Genomic DNA, 25,406 nt, shown 5'->3' on the forward strand with positions numbered 1-25,406 from the left:
TTGAGTCTTAGCACTTAGTATCAGTTGGAATCTGTGGAGCGCTCCCTGCCAAGCCAGGAAACCTGGGGGAGAGCAACAGGGCTATCTAGTAGACCAGCTGGTGTGTGTCACTGTGACTTTGAAGCAGTTGCACTTCGTAATATTGATTTAAATATTAAAATAGTCAAATCAATATTAAAAATATTAAAAGAAGCCTTACCAAATTACGACGGTCTGCCTTGAAAAATATATTCTAAAGGATTTATAGCGACTGAAAATACTAACATAACAACACAATATATTCTGTCAGTCAAAAATAACCTAAAATAAAATTAAAAGCAAAACACATTTCTATGTACATTTGCATGTAATTCTGGGGATGGGTCTGATAAAGAATAGAGTAGCTTTTCAGAAGACTGTAATTTTTAGAAATCAGAACTTAGAAAAGTGGGCCTAGAATAAGAGATCAGATAATAGACTATCAAAGACTCAAATTATTTTCTATGTGGGCTTTTAATGAGACTAATTTCATCCTTTAAAAACTGTGGGATTGGATTATGAAATGGATGAAACCAAACCTCAATAAAAGTCATTTCTTTCCTTAAAACTCTCTAATGGCGTCTCTTGCTTACAGATAAAGGCCAAGCTCCCATACATGGAACATAAAACCTCCTTCTCTTGTACCTGAGAACTTAGAATGGTGGTCTCGATTCTTACCACTCCTGCCCCACACAGGGCTTATAATTCTTGACACAAACGCCCCAGCTTTTTCTATTGTGGGCTTTGTTCACTGTACTCATTCTGTCAACTCCCACTCTCATCCTCAATCAAAATGCACTGCAGGCATTACTTTTTCTAGGTAGCCTCTTCTAACTTCTCCAGACTATGTTACGTGCTCCTGTGTGTTTCTATAAACCCAATTACTGCACTTAATATCTAATGATGAGTTCTGCTGTTTCTCCTACCAACTAAACTGTGAATTCCTTTCAGGGAAGCAAATGTGTCTTATTTATCTCCGTATCCCTGGTATTTAACATAGTGTTTGCCATGCTAGGCACTCAGTAAATGTTTATTGAAGAAAGGACTCAATGGCATTTAACAAGACTATTATTGATAACTCTTCAATCTAGTTTAATTGAAGGTAACCTAGGCCTATGTAATTTTAGACAGAATGAGTCATAAATACAGACACACACAGTTGTTTTACGCACTGATGTTTTAGCCTCAAAGAACCAAAGATGTAAACAGATATGTATTAAGTATGAAGAACTGGGGATCCCTCTGAGAGCTTTTAGCCAACAGAAGATATGGAGAAAAGAAATACGGAACTGTATGGGGCGTAGGTCCATCAGCCTAAAAGCAATAGTCTCAAAGTATTCAGATAATCAGGTTACAGATACAAATCTAAACATAAATTCTGTCTGCATCTAGTGAAAATAACATACACTGGGTGGTAAGGATATGAACCAAATACCAATTATCTGCTTAAAGAAGTAACATGTGTTTAACAGTTACATTAATAAATTCAACTTTTACAGTTTACAGAATGCTACCTGCTTATCTGTAACAATTTATAAATGAATATAATAATTTATATTCTAAATGAAAATAATTTCTAAAATAATATTATTTGAAGTATTGATAATTATATATATTAAGAACTAGAAGGGATCTTAGAGATAATTTGGTACAATATTTTATAGATGAAAGACACCGAGGCCCAGCGAAGGTAAATTACTTTGTTGAAGGTCACACAGGTAGCCAGAACGACTAGGACTTGTGTTTTTGGCCACCGTGTGGCATGCGGGATCTTAGTTCCCCGACCAGGGATTGAACCCCTGCCCTTTCAATGGAAGCGCGGACAACTAGGACTTTTGGATTCTTACTATTAAGTTCAGTTTTCCTTATGCTACATATTGCCTGAGAGGAAATGTCTCTAATTTTCTCCTACAATATATTAGTGAGATTTGCATCCAAACCCAATAATAATAACAAGATCACTTCAGAAGAAAATTACTTTAGTAAAAATAAATGAATTTTATTCAGATGAGATCTTTCATAAATTATTCTCAGACTATGGGAAATTTACTCAAGAATAATTCCAAGAGTTTTTTCTGGGGAAAAAAATTACTGAACGTTAAAATCTTTTAATTTGTGAACTCTTATTAGTTAATGAGGGCTGAATTTTATATAACTCTCCTGAGCCACTGATTGTCTCAGCATCCAGATAACAAATCTGATAGGCCAACTTATTATCTCTACAATTAACAGAAGTAAAACTTACAAATAACTGGATCAACTCTTGTGTCACTACAATTATCATTTTTAACCATGTTACACACTCAACAGGATGAGACCATATGTTTCCATGTAGCATTTTCTAATAATTTTTTAAAGTTTTTTTTTTACTTATTTTTCTCATACTGATAACCAAAGGATTGTATTTTCCTAAAATATAGTTTTCAAAAATACATAAACTACAGCAAAGGCAAAACAAACCCTTAAAAACCTAGTAGCTCTGTGTTTCTCTCCAAATAACTGACTAAGCTATTTAAACAAAAGGATTTCTTTTTAAGGAGGCCATAGGATGAAGTTAGGTTATGGAAAAGCTACAAGTGTGAGCACTTCCATGGCTGTAATGTTAGAAAAGGGATGTGGATGTAGCTTCCCTAGAATCTGCACAAGGTAAGCATATGCTAAGAGGAGTTATGAGGCTCTCCCAGTCTTACTGAGGTCATGCCAGATAGGAGTGCTGGGTGAAGGAAGAATCAGTACACCTTTCCAGCCTGTGAGGTTATGTGTACTTACCTGATTTCATCATAATGAATTCACCTGCAGCCATGTCTGTAGGCTACCAATTTGAAAATTTATAACTGCACCACAGTGAGGTACTTACAATCTTTGGTGCTGTACCATGATAATTAGTTGACTTTCGATGCTGCTACAATAAGTATTTAACTTATTGGACATAAGGGATATCCAAGTATCATTGAGAAATTAAAAAAATGTAGAAACATTTATATCTACAACTATGTGTTTGAAAATGCTAACTCATATAAAATTTCCATTGTTATATAAAGACTTTCATGATGTAACTCCCTGACTCTTAAATTTTAAAAAATACAGAATAAAATTCTTAATCCTAAATTTTTGTCACTGCTCCTGAGGTTTATGATTGAAGTCAAAGAGAGAAACACCCCAAACTAGTCATTTATGAAACCATAAATTCAGTGGAAACCTGCTTCAAAACTACAAATTATTTCAGACAAATATATATGTATGTTCACGTTTATAAAAAATTTCCACATTACTCATAGAAACAAGCGTCATAAAATTTACATACCGAACACAATAAAAATCAGTTCTAATGAAGATTTAGCTGTTATCCTCCTAAATAAAAAGTTCTGTGTTTGAGGTAACTCTTTAAGACATGCCAATATGGCATATTTGTAAAACAACCCAGGAGTCTATCTTAAAAATCCTGCCCAACACAGCATCATCTCTATGAGACCTACAAGTAGGCTGAACTAGACTTGTCTTTTTAAGCAAGGAAGAAATATTTTGTTACAAAAACCAAGGAGGCAGGTACTAGAAACTCTGCATCTCAGAAACCAGTGAAATTTTGTTATAAATACTTTCATTATCATCTTCCTGCTGATGCCATTCATTTAAAAAGTTCTAGTCAAGACCAATAAAGCAGCTTCATCTCCTGTGACATCCAAAAAAAGCCAAGATTTAAAAACAACAGTGAAAAACTTCACTCTCATTATACATTATCATAGGATATAAAGCTATGAAAATTTTCAGTGTCAAGCGCAAAGCATTATCCCCTACCTCACTTTAACACTGGAAGGTGGACACTTAATTCAGCAGTACTCATTAACTGCCAAGTATATTGCCTGTGTTGACTGTAGTAAAGCCATTTACAATCAACTTATGAAGTAATAACACTAGCCAGACACACACACAGAGGAATACCAAAAACGATGAGTTTTGTTGCACAAATATCCATACTTGGGGCATGGCTATCAGGTAATAAGACTGATTCAATACTCTATAATCATAGTACATTAAAATACTGCCAGACAGTAATGGGCCCATATATGAAAAAATGTCTATATGGAAAAGGCTGTGATTTATTGCCAAGCATAATTATATAGCAAATTTCAAGGAAAGTCTAATAATTTTCAAAACCATATTTTTAAATTTAATGGGTCAGGCCAAAGTCTCAGTTACTTTTTGGAGATTTCAGAACTATTAGGGGCAGAGGAATGCTTTTCCTTTTTTCTCTTCTTTTTGTCCTTTTTGTGATGCTTCCCCTTTTTTGACTTACTCTTTTTCTCTTTTTTCTTTTCTTTCTTCTGATATCTTTGTTTCTTTTGTTTTGAAGTGTCCTCTTCAGTGGAACTGGATGAATAAGACCTATGAGTAATAATGCATGCTGACTGATAATTGTATTTATGGTTGATGGGTACATTTAAATGGAATTTGAACTGCCTTAAATCCTTCTTGGAATAAGGTGGGAGTATAAATATAAAGGAATTCAAACAAAATGTGCTTTATATATTTGTATTCTCTTAAAATACGGTATTCAGAGTTTTTGCCACTTAGCCAGAGAAACTAACAAAACAAATGTCTCTATTCTGCTCAGTTCTAGTTATGAGTTTTAAATTCAGTAAGGATGAAATAATTTTTCTGTGACTTTCAGTTTTTCATCCTGTGTACCCTTCAAAATCTTTCTTATAAGGCAAAGAAAATGTCATTTACCAACCCTCATTATATACACAATTCACTTGTGTATATAATAACTTGTTTGCATATTCTCTTAAAAGAGCCACAAAGGATACAATTATATAAAAAGGGCTACAGTTGTACCTCCGTATAAATGAATGAAAGCTGAAAATTAGCAAAATAAAAGCACTTTTGTTTTATTTTATTTTTCAAGTTAAAGTACTTGATTCTTTTACATGCAGAGTGATACAGATGAACAACTGCATTCTGAAATAATTTTCACTAGTTACAGAAAGAATGCTTTTAAATGTATACTCTATATAAATGAATAATACCTTATCATTATACTTTATTTTTCTTATATTACTCAAATATTAAATTGGGAAAATAAACTGTAGAATTCTTTCCTCTAATGAAAAATAACAAAAAACGAACAAAAAACCCCATCTCTCTTAAGAGATGTATAAAAAGATGTGCAACACTATCCAGACCCCAAATATGTGTGACTGAACAGAAACTGAGTTAATTTAAAATCTAAAAGGCATCCCAGAGATAGCTGAGTGATCTAAACATTAGAAGTTAAAACCCAAACTAAGAAAACCTAAAAGACATACAGTAGAAGGCAAAGTAAACAACACGAGACTACAAGGTTGTGTCTGTAGAGTGACTCATTGTGCGAATTCCTTGACTGCCTTCCTTGATCAGGGACTCTCAGCCTCCCCCCATTTCTGTAACATTGTGTTCCTTCCTTTTCCTTGTCCATCTTCTCAGACTCTAGTCATCTCCTGAGCTTATTTTCTCATGTATTCTCTTGCACTCTCTTCAACTCTTTTTCTCAACTATTGCCTACTTTCCTGTTTAAAGACCTGCTTGACCTCTACATTCTAACTAGCGCTGCTTCTCTGCCTGCACTTTTTTCTTTGGCTTTCTGGACCTGGGTTCTCTTTAAGGCAGAATGTTATACTTTGGCAGAGCAACCACATCAGGTGGCGTTACCTTTGCTAAGTGTACTTAGAAAAGTTCTTTTAATTTCAGGCCCTGTCTGAGGTGGGGGAGGCCCAAGGTAGAGAGGCTTGAGTAAATAATATGTTACTCTAAAACCAGTACATGAAAATTTGGAAGAAAACAGAAAATCTCACTTCTCCTGTAAGCGATCCACATGCTGTGCTAATGCAAATGATTAAACAATACACTCATCGGACTACACAATACACTGAGCTCTACCTTCCTGTGTTAGTTCTTAAACATTATTAACTCCCAACACCTGAAAGTGAGTTAACTTTTCCAATTTATAAAGTAGCTGAGGGTGTTAGAATGTATATATTACATGCTCTATAAAAACCACAAAGTGACAACACCTGATGTGCAGAACCTACTGTCAGAGAACTAAGGTCCAAGCTAGATATTACTACCTGCTAAATGCCCTAAAAAGTGTCTATATGTACATGTTTATTCTAGTGTAAATGAAAGTGCACTCATGAACCAAGGAAGAAGTTGCCTCTTAAGTCTTTTGATCAATTTCTTTAACCAGTTTTTGTTAAAAGAGTTGATAGTAAAAATTCATAGGTGGCTGATGAGAATTCTGAAAGATCTGAAGGTATTTTTAGCATGACAAATGAGTACATAAATCCTATTAATAAATTAATTTCTTAGCCATGGCAATGATATTTTGAGAATACAAATATTTAAGCTCCAAATTCATACATATGAGGACAAAATATATATGTGAAGAATTTAGACATACGTCCAATTAAAAACTTAACTTATGTTCTAAAACTTAAAAATTCTAGAATACAAATAGAATACATAAAAGAAGTGGGTGGAAATGTCATGAAGAACCTAGGGGTAAGACAGGAATAAAGACACAGACCTACTAGAGAATGGACTTGAGGATATGGGGAGGGGGAAGGGTAAGCTGTGACAAAGCGAGAGAGAGGCATGGACATGTATACACTACTAAATGTAAGGTAGATAGCTAGTGGGAAGCAGCCGCATAGCACAGGGAGATCAGCTTGGTGCTTTGTGACCACCTAGAGGGGTGGGATAGGGAGGGTGGGAGGGAGGGAGATGCAAGAGGGAAGAGATGGGAACATATGTATATGTATAACTGATTCACTTTGTTATAAAGCAGAAACTAACACACCATTGTAAAGCAATTATATTCTAATAAAGATGTAAAAAAAAAAAAAAAGCGGGCGGGGCTGTTATTTATTTATACCTTGATTTGCTCCAAAAAAGAAAATTTAAGGTGGCTGAGTGCTGACTTTATTTTTGATTCCTGACATGAAGGATTTTGTTATTTTCAGAAACAACTGAACACCTAACTTTCATTAAGATAATATTAAATTAACTGGACTATAACATGAAAAATAAAATTTTATAATCCATCTAGAGCCATAGTCCTGCTTTTTTAAAAAAAATGTTAAAAAATACCTTTTCCTTTTTTTTTTCAACTTGATTTTCTCTTTGCTTTTTGCTTTTTTCTTCTCCTCTTCTTCATTTATTCCTGTGTGTTGAGGGGAAAGAATCAGGTCACCATCAGTTTATATACTAATATGGTATGTATACATTTTTTGATTTTGGTTGTTGGTTGGTGAATTTCACTGTTAGGATACTGCACTTTTTTGCACTTTTCTTGATTATTTTTACTCATTAAAAACATTATAAAAGTACTATATGCTTTTAATACAGATTTCAAATCTACTAAGTACATTAAGTAAAAAATTCAAATATTTCATTTCTAATTCCTAAAGCAAATCAATGTCGACTGTTTGGTGGGTACTATTCCAGGCCTTAAGAAACGAAACAATACAATCATGTATAATTTTAAAAATCTTCTTTTTCAAGCAAAATTAGGATCATGAAATCCTAGGGTCATGGGACAATAACCACATCTAATATTTATGTCGTTGGTATCTCGGAAGGAGAGAATACATACTATTCTCTATCTTGTTTATTAAATACACAATTTGGTGTGTATTCTTCTAGGCTTTCTCTATACATAACCAAATACACACAAACATTCACTTATACAAACATAATTACATGTAAGTCCCAAGTTTTTATGTCATTTGAAAAATGGATTGTGGCATATAATACATATTTTCCAACTTATTTCTTTCACTTAACACTTTTTTTGATATTCTTTTATTCTAACACCATTTGCTGAAAAGACTATTCTTTCTGTACAGAACTGCCTTTTCACCTCTGTCAAAAATCAATTGAACTTCTGCTTCTAGGAAGATGAAGTAGATGTACTTTTCCTATTCCTCCCATTAAATATAACTACAAACCCCAGACATTACAAAAACAAGCATAAGAAGACTGTAAAAGGTGGAAAGACAGACACTAGCTAGGGATCTTGAAATCCAGAAAATGACACACTGCTGAGTTCCCTGAAATTTCTTTTTGCTTTATATAGCCCAGACTTACAGCTGAAGAAGCTGGCAACCTGGCAATATCAACAGGTGCAGACGAAAATACCCCAACAATAGCCTGCTCTCTCTAGCCAAAGGACCAAGAAAGGGACAGCCTAGTGACAGGAAACTTTTAGATAGTAACTGCCATTTCCAGCCAAACACCACAGAAAAAAATGGGGCACCACCCCCACCCATATTACCAAAGGCTGAGTGAAGAACACAGACTTCCCCCCGTGAGTCTGTGATGAGACATCTCAATCCCCCTTCCTGAGAAGTCTAAGTGGTGAGACAAACTTTCATCCCCACTGACCAGTAATAAGACCTCCATTAACAGTGTCAGTGGAGACCACGCAAGGAGCCTGGACTGCCAACCCCACCCAGCAGTAATGAGGCACTCCTCCCCTCCATGCTTAAGTATTGTCAGAAGAGACCTAATGAAAGTCAGTGCTTTCACTGTCACCCAGGGGTAACAAGACTACCCTCACCATGGTGTCAGGGGGCACCACACAGGGAGCTGAAATTCCGACCTTCACCCAGCAGTAAGAAGAAGCCGTGTCCACCTTAGGTTTTGGTAGAGGCTGAGTGGTGAAACTGAACTTTTATTTTCATCTGGCAGGAACAAGTTGGCATCCTCAATTTTCCTTCTGGAGTGGTACCAGAGAAAATCAGATAAAACAAAAGGTTTAAAGAAAAGCCAGAGTTTTATATATGTCCAAATTTCAACTGAAAAGAAATCATCAAATGAAGAACCAGAAAGACCTCTAATTGAATACAAAATTAAACAACAGATGACAACACCACAATGACAGAAATATTAGAATTATCTGAAAAAGATTTCAATGCAGCCATCATAAAAATGCTTCAACGGGCAACTATGAACATGCTTGAAACAATGAAAAAACAGAAATCCCCAAAGAAATAAAAAAATCCAAAGAAGAGGGCTTCCCTGGTGGCTCAGTGGTTAAGAATCCACCTGCCAATGCAGGGGACACAGGTTCGATCCCTGGTCTGGGAAGATCCCACGTGTCGCGGAGCAACTAAGCCCGTGTGCCACAAATACTAAGCCTGCGCTCTAGAGCCCGCATGTCACAACTACTGAAGCCCGCACGCCTACAGCCCATGCTCCATAACAAGAGAAGCCACGACAATGAGAAGCCCGTGCACTGCAACAAAGACTAGACCCTGCTCGTTGCAACTAGAGAAAGCCCGCACACAGCAACAAAGACCCAACACAGCCAAAAATAAAAACAAATAAATTAATTAATTTTAAAAAAATCCAAGAAGAAACAAATAGAAATTTTAGAACTAAAAATACAATAAACTGAAATTAAAAACTCAGTGGAAGGGCTCAAGAGCAGAATGGAAACACAGAGGAAATAATCACTGAACAGGAAGACAAAACAATATAAATCACCCTATCTGAATGATGGAGAGAAAAAAGACTTAAAAAGAACAGAGCTTCAGAAACCTGTGGGATAACAGCAAAAGAGCTAATATTTATGTCATTAGAGTCCTGAAAAGCAAGGATAAAGAAGGCTAAAAAAAAAGGTGCTTGAAGAAATAATTGCTGAAAACTTCCTAAATTTGGTAAGACATAAACCTACCAATTCAAAATAAATTCAAGAAATTCATATCAAGACACATCATAACTAAGCTTCTGAAAACTAATGACAAAGAAAAAATATTGAAAACAGTCAGAGAAAAATGATATGTTACTTATAGAAGCAAAACAATTAGAATAAAAGCACATTTCTTATCAGAAAAGATGGAAGCCAGAATGAAGTGGAATCCTGGAATCCTCTACCCAGTGAAAATATTCTTCAAAAATGAAAAGACAGATGTGGCTTCACAGGCGAATTCTATCAAACGTTTAGAGAACAGCTAACACCCATCCTTCTCAAACTCTTCCAAAATATAGCAGAGGGAGGAATACTCCCAAACTCATGCCACAAGGCCACCATCACTCTGATAACAAAACCAGACAAAGATGTCACAAAGAAAGAACACTACAGGCCAATAACACTGATGGACAGAGATGCAAAAATCCTCAACAAAATACTAGCAAACACAATCCAACAGCACATTAAAAGGATCATACACCATGATTAAGTGGGGTATACCCCAGGGATGCAAGGATTCTTCAATACACGCAAATCAATGTGATACACCATATTAACAAATTGAAGGAGAAAACCCATATAATCATCTCAATAGATGCAGAGAAAGCTTTTGACAAAATTCAACACCCATTTATGATAAAAACTCTCCAGAAAGTAAGCATAGAGGGAACTTACCTCAACATAATAAAGGCCATATATGACAAACCCACAGCTAACATCATCCTCAATGGTGAACAAACTGAAACCATTTCCACTAAGATCAGGAACAAGACAACGTTGCCCACTCTCACCACTCTTCTTCAACATAGTTTTGGAAGTCTTAGCCACAGCAATCAGAGAAGAAAAAGAAATAAAAGGAATCCAAATCGGAAAAGAAGAAGTAAAGCTGTCACAGTTTGCACATGACACGATACTATACATAGAGAATCCTAAAGATGCTACCAGAAAACTACTAGAGCTAATCAATGAATTTGGTAAAGTAGCAGGATACAAAATTAATGCACAGAAATCTCTTGCATTCCTATACACTAATGATGAAAAATCTGAAAGTGAAATTAAGAAAACACTCCCATTTACCACTGCAACAAAAAGAATAAAGTATCTAGGAATAAACCTACCTAAGGAGACAAAAGACCTGTATGCAGAAAATTATAAGACAGTGATGAAAGAAATTAAAGATGATACAAATAGATGGAGAGATATACCATGTTCTTGGATTGGTAGAATCAACATTGTGAAAATGACTCTACTACCCAAAGCAATCTACAGATTCAATGCAATCCCTATCAAACTACCACTGGCATTTTTCACAGAACTAGAACAAAAAATCTCACAATTTGTATGGAAACACAAAAGACCCTGAATACCCAAAGCAATCTTGAGAAACAAAAACAGAGCTGGAGGAATCAGGCTCCCTGACTACACACTATACTACAAAGCTACAGTAATTAAGACCGTATGGCACTGGTACAAAAACAGAAATATAGATCAATGGAACAGGATAGAAAGTCCAGAGATAAACCCACGCACATATGGTCACCTTATCTTTGATAAAGGAGGCAAGAATATACAGTGGAGAAAAGACAGCCTCTTAAATAAGTGGTGCTGAGAAAACTGGAGAGCTACATGTAAAAGAATGCAATTAGAACACTCCCTAACACCATACACAAAAATAAACTCAAAATGGATTAAAGAACTAAATGTAAGGCCAGACACTATTAAAGTGTTAGAGGAAAACATAGGCAGAACACTCTATGACATAACACAGCAAGATCCTTTTTGACACACCTCCTAGAGAAATGGAAATAAAAACAAAAATAAACAAATGGGACCTAATGAAACTTCAAAGCTTTTGCACAGCAAAGGAAACCATAAACAAGACCAAAAGACAACTCTCAGAATGGGAGAAAATATTTGTAAATGAAGCAACTGACAAAGGATTAATCTCCAAAATTTACAAGCAGCTCATGCAGCTCAATAACAAAAAAACAAACAACCCAATCCAAAAATGGGCAGAAGACCTTAATAGACATTTCTCCAAAGAAGACATACAGATTGCCAACAAACACATGAAAGAATGCTCAACATCATTAATCATTAGAGAAATGCATATCAAAACTACAATGAGATATCACCTCACACAAGTCAGAATGGCCATCATCAAAAACTCTACAAACAATAATGCTGGAGAGGGTGTGGAGAAAAGGGAACCCTCTTGCACTGTTGGTGGGAATGTAAATTGCTACAGCCACTATGGAGAACAGAATGGAGGTTCCTTAAAAAACTAAAAATAGAACCATCATACGACCCAGCAATCCCACTACTGGCATATACCCCGAGAAAATCTTAATTCAAAAAGAGTCATGTACCACAATGTTCATTGCAGCTATATTTACAATAGCCAGGACATGGAAGCAACCTAAGTGTCCATCAACAGACGAATGGATAAACAAGATGTGGCACATATATATACAATGGAATATTACTCAGCCATAAAAAGAGATGAAATTGAGTTATTTGTAGTGAGGTGGATGGACTGAGAGTCTGTCATACAGAGTGAAGTCAGAAAGAGAAAAACAAATACTGTATGCTAACATATATATATATATATATATATATGGAATCTAAAAATAAGAAAAATGGTCATGAAGAACCTAGGGGCAAGACGGGAATAAAGACACAGACCTACTAGAGAATGGACTTGAGGATATGGGGAGGGGGATGGGTAAGCTGGTACAAAGTGAGAGAGAGGCATGGACATATATACACTACCAAATGTAAAATAGATAGCTAGTGGGAAGCAGCCGCATAGCACAGGGAGATTAGCTTGGTGTTTTGTGACCACCTAGAGGGGTGGGATAGGGAGGGTGGGAGGGAGGGAGACGCAAGAGGGAAGAGATATGGGGATATATGTACATGTATAACTGATTCACTTTGTTATAAAGCAGAAACTAACACACCATTGTAAAACAATTATACTCCAATAAAGATGTTTAAAAAAATGAAAAGAAATCAAGATGTTCTCAGATAAAGGAAAACTAAAAGAATCTGTCACCAGCAGACATTCCCCAAAAGAATGGCTACAGGAAGTTATCTAAAGGAAAGGAAATGCTGTAACATCAAGAAGAAAGAACACAATAAGCAAAAATATGGGTGCAACAGGCTTGCTTTCTTTTGAATTTCTAAATTTTGTTTGAGGGTGGAAGCAAAAACTATAACAGTGTCTGATGTAGTTCTATGTGTATGCAGGGAACATACTGAGGATGACTATAAATGGGAGAGGGTAAAAGTACATAAAGAGAGGTTAGTTTTCTACATTTCACTTGAACTAGTAAAATGACAACACCAGTAGATTATGATAAATTATGTATACATAATGTAATACCTAGAGTAACCATTGAAAATGTTATACAGAACATTACAGAAAAAATTTTAAACATTATGGATATATTCAAAGACACTATAGATACATCAAAATGGAACTGTACAAGTGTTCAAGTGACACTAGAGTGAAATCAAAGCACTATAGACAATCCAGAAAAATACTCCATGGGACCCCACAGAAAGGTAGGGAAAAAAAAAGAACAGAGAAATAAAAAAGCAGAATAATCAGAAAACAAATAATAAAATGGCAGACTTAAGCCCTAACATATAATTATATTAAACTTCAAAAGAATACCAATGGGGCTTCCCTGGTGGCGCAGTGGTTGAGAATCTGCCTGCTAATGCAGGGGACACGAGTTCGAGCCTTGGTCTGGGAAGATCCCACATGCCACGGAGCGGCTGGGCCCATGAACCACAACTACTGACCCTGCGTGTCTGGAGCCTGTGCTCTGCAACAAGGGAGGCCGCGATAGTGAGAGGCCCGCGCACCGCGATGAAGAGTGGCCCCCCGCTTACCACAACTAGAGAAAGCCCTCGCACAGAAATGAAGACCCAACACAGCCAAAAATAAATAAATAAAAATAAACAAAAATAAACAAAAAAAGCCAAGCATTAAAAAAAAAAAAACCAATGAAATTGGCAGAGTGGATTGAGAAATATGACTCATCTACATGCTGTCTATAAGGCTCTCACCTCAAATATAATGATATAGGCACACTGAAAGCAAAAGGACAGAAATGGAGATGTAACACAAACATCAAAGGAAAGCTAGAATGGCTATATTAATATCAGATAAAACAGACTTTAGAACAAAGAAAATAACCAGTGAGAGAGACAGACATTCTATAACAATAAAGGTTTCAACCCACTAAGAAGACATAGCAATCCTAAGTGTGTATGCACCAAACAACAGAGCTGAAAAATACATGAAGCAAAAACGATAGACCTGAAGGGAGAAACAGACAAATCCATGATAGCTGGAGACTTCAACATCCTTCTCTCAGCAACTGACAGAAACTACACATAAAGTTAGCAAGGATATAGAAGAACTCAACACCACCATAAATTAACAGAATCTAGGGCTTCCCTGGTGGCACAGGTTGAGAGTCCGCCTGCAGATGCAGGGGATATGGGTTCGTGCCCCGGTCTGGGAAGATCTCACATGCCGCGGGGCGGCTAGGCCCGTGAGCCATGGCCGCTGAGCCTGTGCGTCTGGAGCCTGTGCTCCGTAACGGGAGAGGCCACAACAGTGAGAGGCCCGCATACCGCAAAAAAAAAAATAAAAATAAAAATAAAAAAAAGTTATACATTGTGACCAAGTGTGATTTATTCAAGGGATGCAAGGCTGGTTGAATATTCAAAAATTTAATGTAATCCACTGTATTAAGAGGCTAAAGAAGAAAAATTGTAGGATCATATCAACTGATGCAGAAAATGCATTTGGCAAAACCTGACACCCATTCATGATAAAAACTCTTTAAAAATAGGAATAGAGGGAAACTTCCTCAACTTGATAAAGAGCTGCTACCAAAAAAACATACAGCTAACCATTAAGGTCTATATGGTTTTTCCCCTAGAAGTGGAATCCAGATAAGAATTCATCTCTCACTGCTCTTTTTCAACATAGTGCTATAAGTTCTAGCCATAGCAATAAATCAAGAAAGGAAAACAAAAGGCTTACAGATCAAAATGGAAGAAATAAAACTGTTCTTATTTGCAGATGACATGATGGTTTACATAGAAAATTCCAAAGAATCTACCAAAAACTCCTAGAACTAATCAGTGAGTTTAGCAAAGATAAAAGATAAACATAAAGTCATTTGTACTTCTATATACTTGTAATGAACATGCAGACAACGAAAGAAAAAAAAACATTTACAATTTTTCAAAAAAAATTTATAGGTATAATCCTAAAACTACACCATGCTGAGAAAAGAAATCAAAGATTTAAATAAACAGAGAGACATACTGGATTTATGGGTTGGAAAACTCAACACAGTAAAGGTGTCAATTCTCCCCAAATTGATAAACATGTTTAAGGCAATCCCTATCAAAATTCCAGCAAGATTCTTTGTAGATATAAACATTATTCTAAAATTTATATGGAAGGGAAAAGAAACTAAAATAGTTGAAACAATTTTGAAAATGAAGAATAAAGTAGAAAAAATCAGTCCCTCCAACTTTGAGACTTATTATATAGCTACATTAATCAAGACGGGGTGGCGGGATAGATACATAGATCAATGGAACATTATAGACAGCCCAGAAACAACCCGACACAAATAGGACCAACTTATTTTTGGCAAGAGCACAAAAGCAATTCAATGGAAGAAAGATAGCCTTTCAATAAACAGTGCTGGAACAAGTGGTCATTCTTAAGCAAAATACTAAGTGCTCTAAGTTTCACATTTTATACAATAATCAAATCAAATGGATGATGGACCTAATGTAAAATATAAATCTATAAAAACTTAAGAAAAAAGTAAAGGAGACCAAGAGACAGGCAAAGAGTTACACTTGAAACCAAAGCACAATCTATAAGAGGAAAAATTAATAAATTGGACTTTATCAAAATTAAAAAACTATTGTTCTGTGAAACACCTATTAAGAGGATGAAAAGAAAAGCTACATATTGGGATAAATATTTGCAAACCGGGCATCTAAAAAAGGACTAGTATCTAACGAGGGGAAGATGGCGAAGTGTAAGACGCAGAGATCACCTTCCTCCCCACAGATACACCAGAAATACATCTACACGTGGAACAACTCCTACAGAACACCTACTGAACGCTGGCAGACCTCAGACCTCCCAAAACGCAAGAAAGTCCCCACGTACCTGGGTAGGGCAAAAGAAAGAAGAAAAAACAGAGACAAAAGGATAGGGACAGGACCTGCACCAGTGGGAGGGAGCTGTGAAGGAGGAAAGGTTTCCACACACTAGGAAGCCCCTTCGCGGGAGGAGACTGCAGGTGGCGGAGGGGGAAGCTTCGCAGCCACGGAGGAGAGCACAGCAACAGGGTTGCAGAGGGCAAAGCGGAGAGATACTCGCACAGAGGATCGGTGCGGACCAGCACTCACCAGCCCGAGAGGTTTGTCTGCTCACGCGCCGGGGCGGGCGGGGCTGGGAGCTGAGGCTCGGGCTTTGGTCGGAGAGCAGGGAGAGGACTGGGGTTGGCGGCGTGAACACAGCCTGCAGGGGTTTAGTGCACCATGGCTAGCCGGGAGGGAGTCCGGGGAAAAGTCTGGACCTGCCGAAGAGGCAAGAGACTTTTTCTTCCCTCTTTGTTTCCTGGTGCGCAAGGAGAGGGGATTAAGAGCGCTGATTAAAGGAGCTCCAGAGACGGGCGCGAGCCACGGCTAAAAGCGCGGACCCCAGAGACGGGCATGAGACGCTAAGGCTGCTGCTGCCGCCACCAAGAAGCCTGTGTGCGAGCACAGGTCACTATCAACACCCCCCTTCCGGGGAACCTGTGCAGCCCGCCACTGCCAGGGTCCCGGGATCCAGGGACAACTTCCCCGGGAGAAGGCACGGCGCGCCTCAGGCTGGTGCAACGTCACGCCGGCCTCTGCCGCCGCAGGCTCGCCCCGCACCCCGTACCCCTCCCTCCCCCGGCCTGAGTGAGCCAGCGTCCCCGAAGCTGCTCCTTTAACCCTGTCCTGTCTGAGCGAAGAACAGATGCCCTCCGGTGACCTCCATGCAGAGGCGGGGCCAAATACAAAGCTGAGCCCCGGCAGCTGTGACAACAAAGAAGAGAAAGGGAAACCTCTCCCAGCAGCCTCAGAAGCAGCGGATTAAAGCTCCACAATCAACTTGATGTACCCTGCATCTGTGGAATATCTGAATAGACAACGAATCATCCCAAATTGAGGAGGTGGACTTGGAGAGCAAGATTTATGATTTTTTCCCCTTTTCCTTTTTTTGTGAGTGTGTATGTGTATGCTTCTGTGTGAGATTTTGTCTGTATAGCTTTGCTTTCATCATTTGTCCGAGGGTTCTGTCCGTTTTTTTTTCTTTAAAAAATTTTTTTCTTAATAATTATTTTTTATTTTAATAACTTTATTTTATTTTATCTTACTTTTTTATCTTCTTTCTTTCCTTCCTTCCCTCCTTCCCTCCTCCCTCCCTCCCTTCTTCCTTCCTTCCTTTCTTTCTTTCTTTCCACTTTTTCTCCCTTTTATTCTGAGCTGTGTGGACGAAAGGCTCTTGGTGCTGCAGCCAGGAGTCAGTGCTGTAACTCTGAGGTGGGAGAGCCAACTTCAGGACACTGGTCCACAGGAGACCTCCCAGCTCCACATAAAATCAAATGGCGAAAATCTCCCAGAGATATCCATCTCAACACCAGCACCCAGCTTCACTCAACGACCAGCAAGCTACAGTGCTGGACACCCTATGCCAAACAACTAGCAAAACAGGAACAAAACCCCACCCATTAGCAGAGAGGCTGCCTAAAATCGTAATAAGTCCACAGACACCCCAGAACACACATGGACCTGCCCACCAGAAAGACAAGATCCAGCCTCATCCACCAGAACACAGGCACTAATCCTCTCCAACAGGAAGCCTACACAACCCACTGAACCAACCTTAGCCACTGGGGACAGACACCAAAAACAACGGGAACTACGAACCTGCAGCCTGCAAAAAGGAGACCCCAAACACAGTAAGATAAGCAAAATGAGAAGACAGAAAAACACACAGCAGATGAAGAAGCAAGATAAAAACCCACCAGACCTAACAAATGAAAAGGAAATAGGCAGTCTACCTGAAAAAGAATTCAGAATAATGATAGTAAAGATGATCCAAAATCTTGGAAATAGAATAGACAAAATGCAAGAAACATTTAACAAGGACCTAGAAGAACTAAAGATGAAACAAGCAACGATGAACAACACAATAAATGAAATTAAAACTACTCTAAATGGGATCAATAGCAGAATAACTGAGGCAGAAGAACGGATAAGTGACCTGGAAGATAAAATAGTGGAAATAACTACTGCAGAGCAGAATAAAGAAAAAAGTATGAAAAGAACTGAGAACAGTTTCAGAAACCTCTGGGACAACATTAAACGCACCAACATTCGAATTATAGGGGTTCCAGAAGAAGAAGAGAAAAAGAAAGGGACTGAGAAAATATTTGAAGAGATTGTAGTTGAAAACTTCCCTAATATGGGAAAGGAAATAGTTAATCAAGTACAGGAAGCACAGAGAGTCCCATACTGGATAAATCCAAAGGGAAATACGCCAAGACACATATTAATCAAACTGTCAAAAATTAAATACAAAGAAAACATATTAAAAGCAGCAAGGGAAAAACAACAAATAACACACAAGGGAATCCCCATAAGGTTAACAGCTGATCTTTAAGCAGAAACTCTGCAAGCCAGAAGGGACTGGCAGGACATATTTAAAGTGATGAAGGAGAAAAACCTGCAACCAAGATTACTCTAGCCAGCAAGGATCTCATTCAGATCTGATGGAGAAAATAAAACATTTACAGACAAGCAAAAGCTGAGACAGTTCAGCACCACCAAACCAGCTTTACAACAAATGCTAAAGAAACTTCTCTAGGCAAGAAACACAAGAGAAGGAAAAGACCTACAATCATGAACCTAAAACAATTAAGAAAATGGGAATAGGAACATACATATCGATAATTACCTTAAATGGAAATGGACTAAATGCTCCCACCAAAAGACACAGATTGGCTGAATGGATACCAAAACAAGACCCATATATATGCTGTCTACAAGAGACCCACTTCAGACCTAGAGACACATACAGACTGAAAGTAAGGGGATGGAAAAAGATATTCCATGCAAATGGAAACCAAAAGAAAGCTGGAGTAGCAATTCTCATATCAGACAAAATAGACTTTAAAATAAAGACTATTACAAGAGACACTACATAATGATCAAGGGATCGATCCAAGAAGAAGATATAACAATTGTAAATATTTATGCACTCAACATAGGAGCACCTCAATACATAAGGCAAATACTAACAGCCATAAAAGGGGAAATCGACAGTAACACATTCATAGTAGGGGACTTTAATACCCCACTTTCACCAGTGGACAGATCTTCCAAAATGAAAATAAATAAGGAAACACAAGCTTTAAATGATACATTAAACAAGATGGACTTAATTGATATTTATAGGACATTCCATCCAAAAACAACAGAATACACATTTTTCTCAAGTGCTCATGAAACATTCTCCAGGATAGATCATACCTTGGTTCACAAACCAAGTCTTGGTAAATTTAAGAAAACTGAAATTGTCTCAAGTATCTGTTCCGACCACAACACTATGAGACTAGATATCAATTACAGAAAAAGATCTGTAAAAAATACAAACACATGGAGGCTAAACTATACACTACTTAATAACGAAGTGATCACTGAAGAAATCAAAGAGGAAATAAAAAATACCTAGAAACAAATGACAATGGAGACCTGACGACCCAAAACCTATGGGATGCAGAAAAAGCAGTTCTAAGAGGGAAGTTTACAGCAATACAATCCTACCTTAAGAAACAGGAAACATCTCGAATAAACAACCTAACCTTGCACCTAAAGCAATTAGAGAAAGAAGATCAAAAAAACCCCAAAGTTAGCAGAAGGAAAGAAATCATAAAAATCAGATCAGAAATAAATGAAAAAGAAATGAAGGAAACGATAGCAAAGATCAATAAAACTAAAAGCTGGTTCTTTGAGAAGATAAACAAAATTGATAAACCATTAGCCAGACTCATCAAGAAAAAAAGGGAGAAGACTGAAATCAATAGAATTAGAAATGAAAAAGGAGAAGTGACACTGCAGAAATACAAAAGATCATGAGAGATTACTACAAGCAACTCTATGCCAATAAAATGGACAACCTGGAAAAAATGGACAAATTCTTAGAAATGCACAACCTGCCAAGACTGAATCAGGAAGATATAGAAAATATGAACAGACCAATCTCAAGCACTGAAATTGAAACTGTGATTAAAAATCTTCCAAGAAACAAAAGCCCAGGACCAGATGGCTTCACAGGTGAATTCTATCAAACATTTAGGGAACAGCTAACACCTATCCTTCTCAAACTCTTCCAAAATATAGCAGAGGGAGGAACACTCCCAAACACATTCTACGAGGCCACCATCAATCACCCTGATACCAAAACCAGACAAGGATGTCACAAGAAGACAAAACTACAGGCCAATATCACTGATGAACATAGATGCAAAAATCCTCAACAAAATACTAGCAAACAGAATCCAACAGCACATTAAAAGGATCATACACCATGATTCAGTGGGTTTATTCCAGGAATGCAAAGGTTCTTCAATATACGTAAATCAATCAACGTGATACACCATATTAACAAATTGAAGGAGAAAACCCATATGATCATCGCAATAGATGCAGAGAAAGCTTTGGACAAAATTCAGCATGCATTTATGATAAAAACCCTGCAGAAAGTACGCATAGAGGGAACTTTCCTCAGCATAATAAAGGCCATATATGACAAACCCACAGCCAACATTGTCCTCAATGGTGAAAAACTGAAACCATTTCCACTAAGATCAGGAACAAGACAAGGTTGCCCACTCTCACCACTCTTCTTCAACATAGTTTTGGAAGTTTAAGCCATAGCAATTAGAGAAGAAAAGGAAATAAAAGGAATCCAAATTGGAAAAGAAGAAGTAAAGCTGTCACTGTTTGCAGATGACATGATACTATACATACAGAATCCTAAAGATGCTACCAGAAAACTACTAGAGCTAATCAATGAATTTGGTAAAGTAGCAGGATACAAAATTAATGCACAGAAATCTCTTGCATTCCTATACACTAATGATGAAAAATCTGAAAGACAAATTAAGAAAACACTCCCATTTACCACTGCAACAAAAAGAATAAAGTATCTAGGAGTAAACCTACCTAAGGAGACAAAAGACCTGTATGCAGATAATTATAAGACACTGATGAAAGAAATTAAAGATGATACAAATAGATGGAGAGATATACCATGTTCTTGGATTGGTAGAATCAACATTGTGAAAATGACTCTACTACCCAAAGCACTCTACAGAGTCAATGCAATCCCTATCAAACTACCACTGGCATTTTTCACAGAACTAGAACAAAAATGCTCACAATTTGTATGGAAACACAAAAGACCCCGAATAGCTAAAGCAATCTTGAGAACAAAAAATGGAGCTGGAGGAATCAGGCTCCCTGACTTCAGACTATACTACAAAACTACAGTAATCAAGACAGTATGGTACTGGCACAAAAACAGATATATAGATCAATGGAACAGGATAGAAAGCGCAGAGATAAACCCATGCACATATGGTCACCATATCTTTGATAAAGGAGGCAGGAATGTACAGTGGAGAAATGACAGCCTCTTAAATAAGTGGTGCTGAGAAAACTGGAGAGCTACATGTAAAAGAATGCAATTAGAACACTCCCTAACACCATAGACAAAAATAAACTCAAAATGGATTAAAGACCTAAATGTAAGGCCAGAAACTATCAGACTCTTAGAGGAAAACATAGGCAGAACATCTATGACATAAATCACAGCAAGATCCTTTTTGACCCACCTCCTAGAGAAATGGAAATAAAAACAAAAATAATCAAATGGGACCTAATGAAAATTCAAAGCTTTTGCACAGCAAAGGATACCATAAACAAGGCCAAAAGACAACCCTCAGAATGGGAGAAAATATTTCCAAATGAAGCAACTGACAAAGGATTAATCTCCAAAATTTACAAGCAGCTCATGCAGCTCAGTATCAAAAAAACAAACAACCGAATCCAAAAATGGGCAGAAGACCTAAATAGACATTTCTCCAAAGAAGATATACAGACTGCCAACAAACACATGAAAGAATGCTCGACATCATTAATCATTAGAGAAATGCAAATCAAAACTACAATGAGATATCATCTCACACCAGTCAGAATGGCCAACATCAAAAAATCTAGAAACAATAAATGCTGGAGAGGGTGTGGACAAAAGGGAACCCTCTTGCCCTGTTGGTGGGAATGTAAATTGATACAGCCACTATGGAGAACAGTATGGAGGTTCCTTAAAAAACTACAAATAGAACTACCATATGACCCAGCAATCCCACTACTGTGCATATACACTGAGAAAACCAAAATTCAAAAAGAGTCATGTACCAAAATGTTCATTGCAGCTCTATTTACAATAGCCTGGAGATGGAAACAACCTAAGTGTCCATCATTGGATGAATGGATAAAGAAGATGTGGCAGATATATACCATGGAATAATACTCAGCCATTAAAGGAAACGAAATTGAGCTATTTGTAATGAGGTGCATGGACCTAGAGTCTGTCATACAGAGTGAAGTAAGTCAGAAAGAGAAAGACAAATAGCGTATGCTAACACATATATATGGAATTTAAGAAAAAAAAATGTCAGAAGAACCTAAGGGTAAGACAGGAATAAAGACACAGACCTACTAGAGAATGGACTTGAGGATATGGGGAGGGGGAAGGGTAAGCTGTGACGGGGCGAGAGAGTGGCATGGACATGTATGCACTACCAAATGTAGAACAGATAGCTAGTGGGGAGCAGCCACACAGCACAGAGGATCAGCTCGGTGCTTTGTGACCACCTGGAGGGGTGGGATAGGGAGGGTGGGAGGGAGTGAGACGCAAGAGGGAAGAGATATGGGAACATATGTATATGTATAACTGATTCACTTTGTTGTAGGGCAGAAACTGACACACCATTGTGAAGCAATTGTACTCCAATAATGATGTAAAAAAAAAAAAAGGACTAGTATCTAGAATATGTAAAGAACTCAACATTCAATACTATGAAATAATGTTTAACATTATCAGCCATCGGGGAAATATAAATTAAAACTACATTGAGATGTAATTGTACATCATCAAAAAGCTAAGATTTTTTAAAACTGACAAAATCCAATGCTGGTGAGGATACAGAGAAATGGGGCCACTCATACATGCTTTGGTAGGGATGTAAAATAGTATAGCCACTGTTGAAAACAGTTTGGCAGTTTATTAAGAAACTAAATATGCAACTACCATAAAACCCAGCAATTGTGCTCTTGGATAATTATCTAATGGAAATAAAGATTTATGTTTATCCAAATCCTGTTGAAAGCAGCTTTATTTGTAATAGCCCCAAACTGGAAACAACTCAGATGTCCTTAAAAGGGTGAATGCTTAAACTGTGGTATCCATATAATAGACTACTGTTCAATAATAAAAAGGAACAAACTATTTATAAATATAGCAACCTGAGTGAATCTCCAGAGAATTATGGCTAGTGAAAAAAATACAATCTGGAAAAGTATGGTTTCATTTATAAAACATTTTTCAAATTACAGTATTAGAGAAATAGCAAAATTTTGGTTGCCAGAGATTAAGTAAGGACAAGAGAAAGGTATGGCTATAGAAGGGCAATATGAGTGATCCTTGTAGTGTTAGAAATATTGTGTACATTGATTGTATCAAAATCAATGTCCTGGCTGTGATACTGTAATACAATTTTGGAAGATGAGGGAAACTGGGTAAAGGGTACAAGGAATTCTCTGTATTATTTCTTAAAGCTGCATATGAATCTACAATTATCTCAAAATAAAAAGTTAAAAAAAATGAATTGGCCATATATGTATGGTGCTATTCATTTATACTAATCAACTTTTATATCAATAGCACATTGTTGGGATTACTTGTAGCTTTACAGAAAGTTCTGAAAGTAGGTTGTGTTAATCTTACCAACTTTAGCTCTTTTTCAAAGTATTTTGACTATTCTAGGTTCTTTACATTTCCACAAGAACTTTAGAATTGACTTGTCGTGTCTAAAACAGCATGCTTGAATTTGATTGTAATTAGTTTGAATCTATAAATCAAGTTGGAGAGAACTGACATTTTAATTATTTTTTAAATTTAATTTTTATTTTATATTGATTTACAATGTTGTGTTAGTTTCAGGTGTACAGCAAAGTGATTCAGTTATACATATAGCCATTCTTTTTCAGATTCTTTTCTCATATAGGTTATTACAGAATACTGAGTAGAGTTCCCTGTGGTATACAGTAGGTCCTTGTTGATTATTTATTTTAATATACAGTCATGTGTATATGTTAGTCCCAAACTCCTAATTTATCTCCCACCCACCTTTCCCCTTTGGTAACCATAAGTATGTTTTCCAAGTCTGTGAGTCTGTTTCTGTTTTGTAAGTAAGTTCACCTGTATCATCTTTTTAGATTCCACATATAAGTGATATACATTTTTCTTTGTCTAACTTATTTCACTTAGTATGATAATCTCTAGGTCCATCCATGTCACTGCAAATGGCATTATTTCATTCTTTTTTATGGCAGAGTTACATTCCATTGTATACATGTACCACATCTTCTTTATCCATTCCGCTGTCAATGAACATTTAGGCTGTTTCCATGTCTCAGCTATTGTAAATAGTGCTGCAGTGAACGCTGGGGTGCATGTATCTTTTCAAATTGTTTTTTTTCTGGATATATGCCCAGGAGTGGGACTGCTGGATCATGTGGTAGCTCTAGTTTTAGTTTTTTAAGGAACCTCCATACTATTCTCCATAGTGGCTGTACCAATTTACATTCCCACCAACAGTGTAGGAACGTTCCCTTTTCTCCACACCCTCTCCAGCATTTATTGTTTGTAGGCTTTTTGATGATGGCCATTCTGACTAGTGTGAGGTGATACCTCATTGTAGTTTTGATTTGCATTTCTCTAAAAATTAGTGATGTTGAGCATCTTTTCATGTGCATGTTGGCCACCTGTATGACTTCTTTGGAGAAACGTCTATTTAGATCTTCTGACCATTTTTTGACTGGGTTGTTTTTTTTGATATTGAGCTGCATGAGCTGTTAGTATATTTTGGAGAGTAATCCTTTGTTAGTCGCTTCATTTGCAAATATTTTCTCCCATTCTGTGGGTTGACTGTCATTTTGTTTATGGTTTCCTTTGCTGTGAAAAAGCTTTTAAGTTTAGTTAGGTTATGTTTGTTGTCATTTTCATTACTATAAGAGGCAGATCCAGAAGGATACTGCTACGATTTATGTCAAAGAGTGAGAACTAACTTTTAAAAAGATTGAATCTTCTAGTCCATGAATATGGTATATCTTGATTTATTCATTTCTTTAATATCCCTCATCAATGTTTTGTATGTTTCAGTCTTGCACATCTTTTGTCAGATTTATCCTTAAGTATTTCATGCTTTTAATGTTATTATAATAG

General features: G+C 37.0%; 1 protein-coding gene across 3 annotated transcripts in view; it reads right to left on the reverse strand.

Moving 5' to 3' along the window:
- The window catches only part of SREK1IP1 (SREK1 interacting protein 1), an 84,914-nt gene that overhangs the window by 24,838 nt on the left and 34,670 nt on the right, over window positions 1-25,406 (reverse strand). For all 3 annotated transcript variants that reach the window (XM_073802156.1, XM_019929982.3, XM_073802157.1), the window contains exons 4-5: window positions 7,144-7,216; window positions 4,313-4,401 (exon numbers count right to left, since the gene is read on the reverse strand). In XM_073802156.1, the coding sequence (XP_073658257.1) occupies window positions 4,313-4,401; window positions 7,144-7,216 (162 nt within the window). The remainder of the gene's footprint in view (window positions 1-4,312; window positions 4,402-7,143; window positions 7,217-25,406) is intronic.

Source organism: Tursiops truncatus, chromosome 3, assembly GCF_011762595.2.
Source record: "Tursiops truncatus isolate mTurTru1 chromosome 3, mTurTru1.mat.Y, whole genome shotgun sequence".
Taxonomy (NCBI): Eukaryota; Metazoa; Chordata; class Mammalia; order Artiodactyla; family Delphinidae; genus Tursiops; species Tursiops truncatus.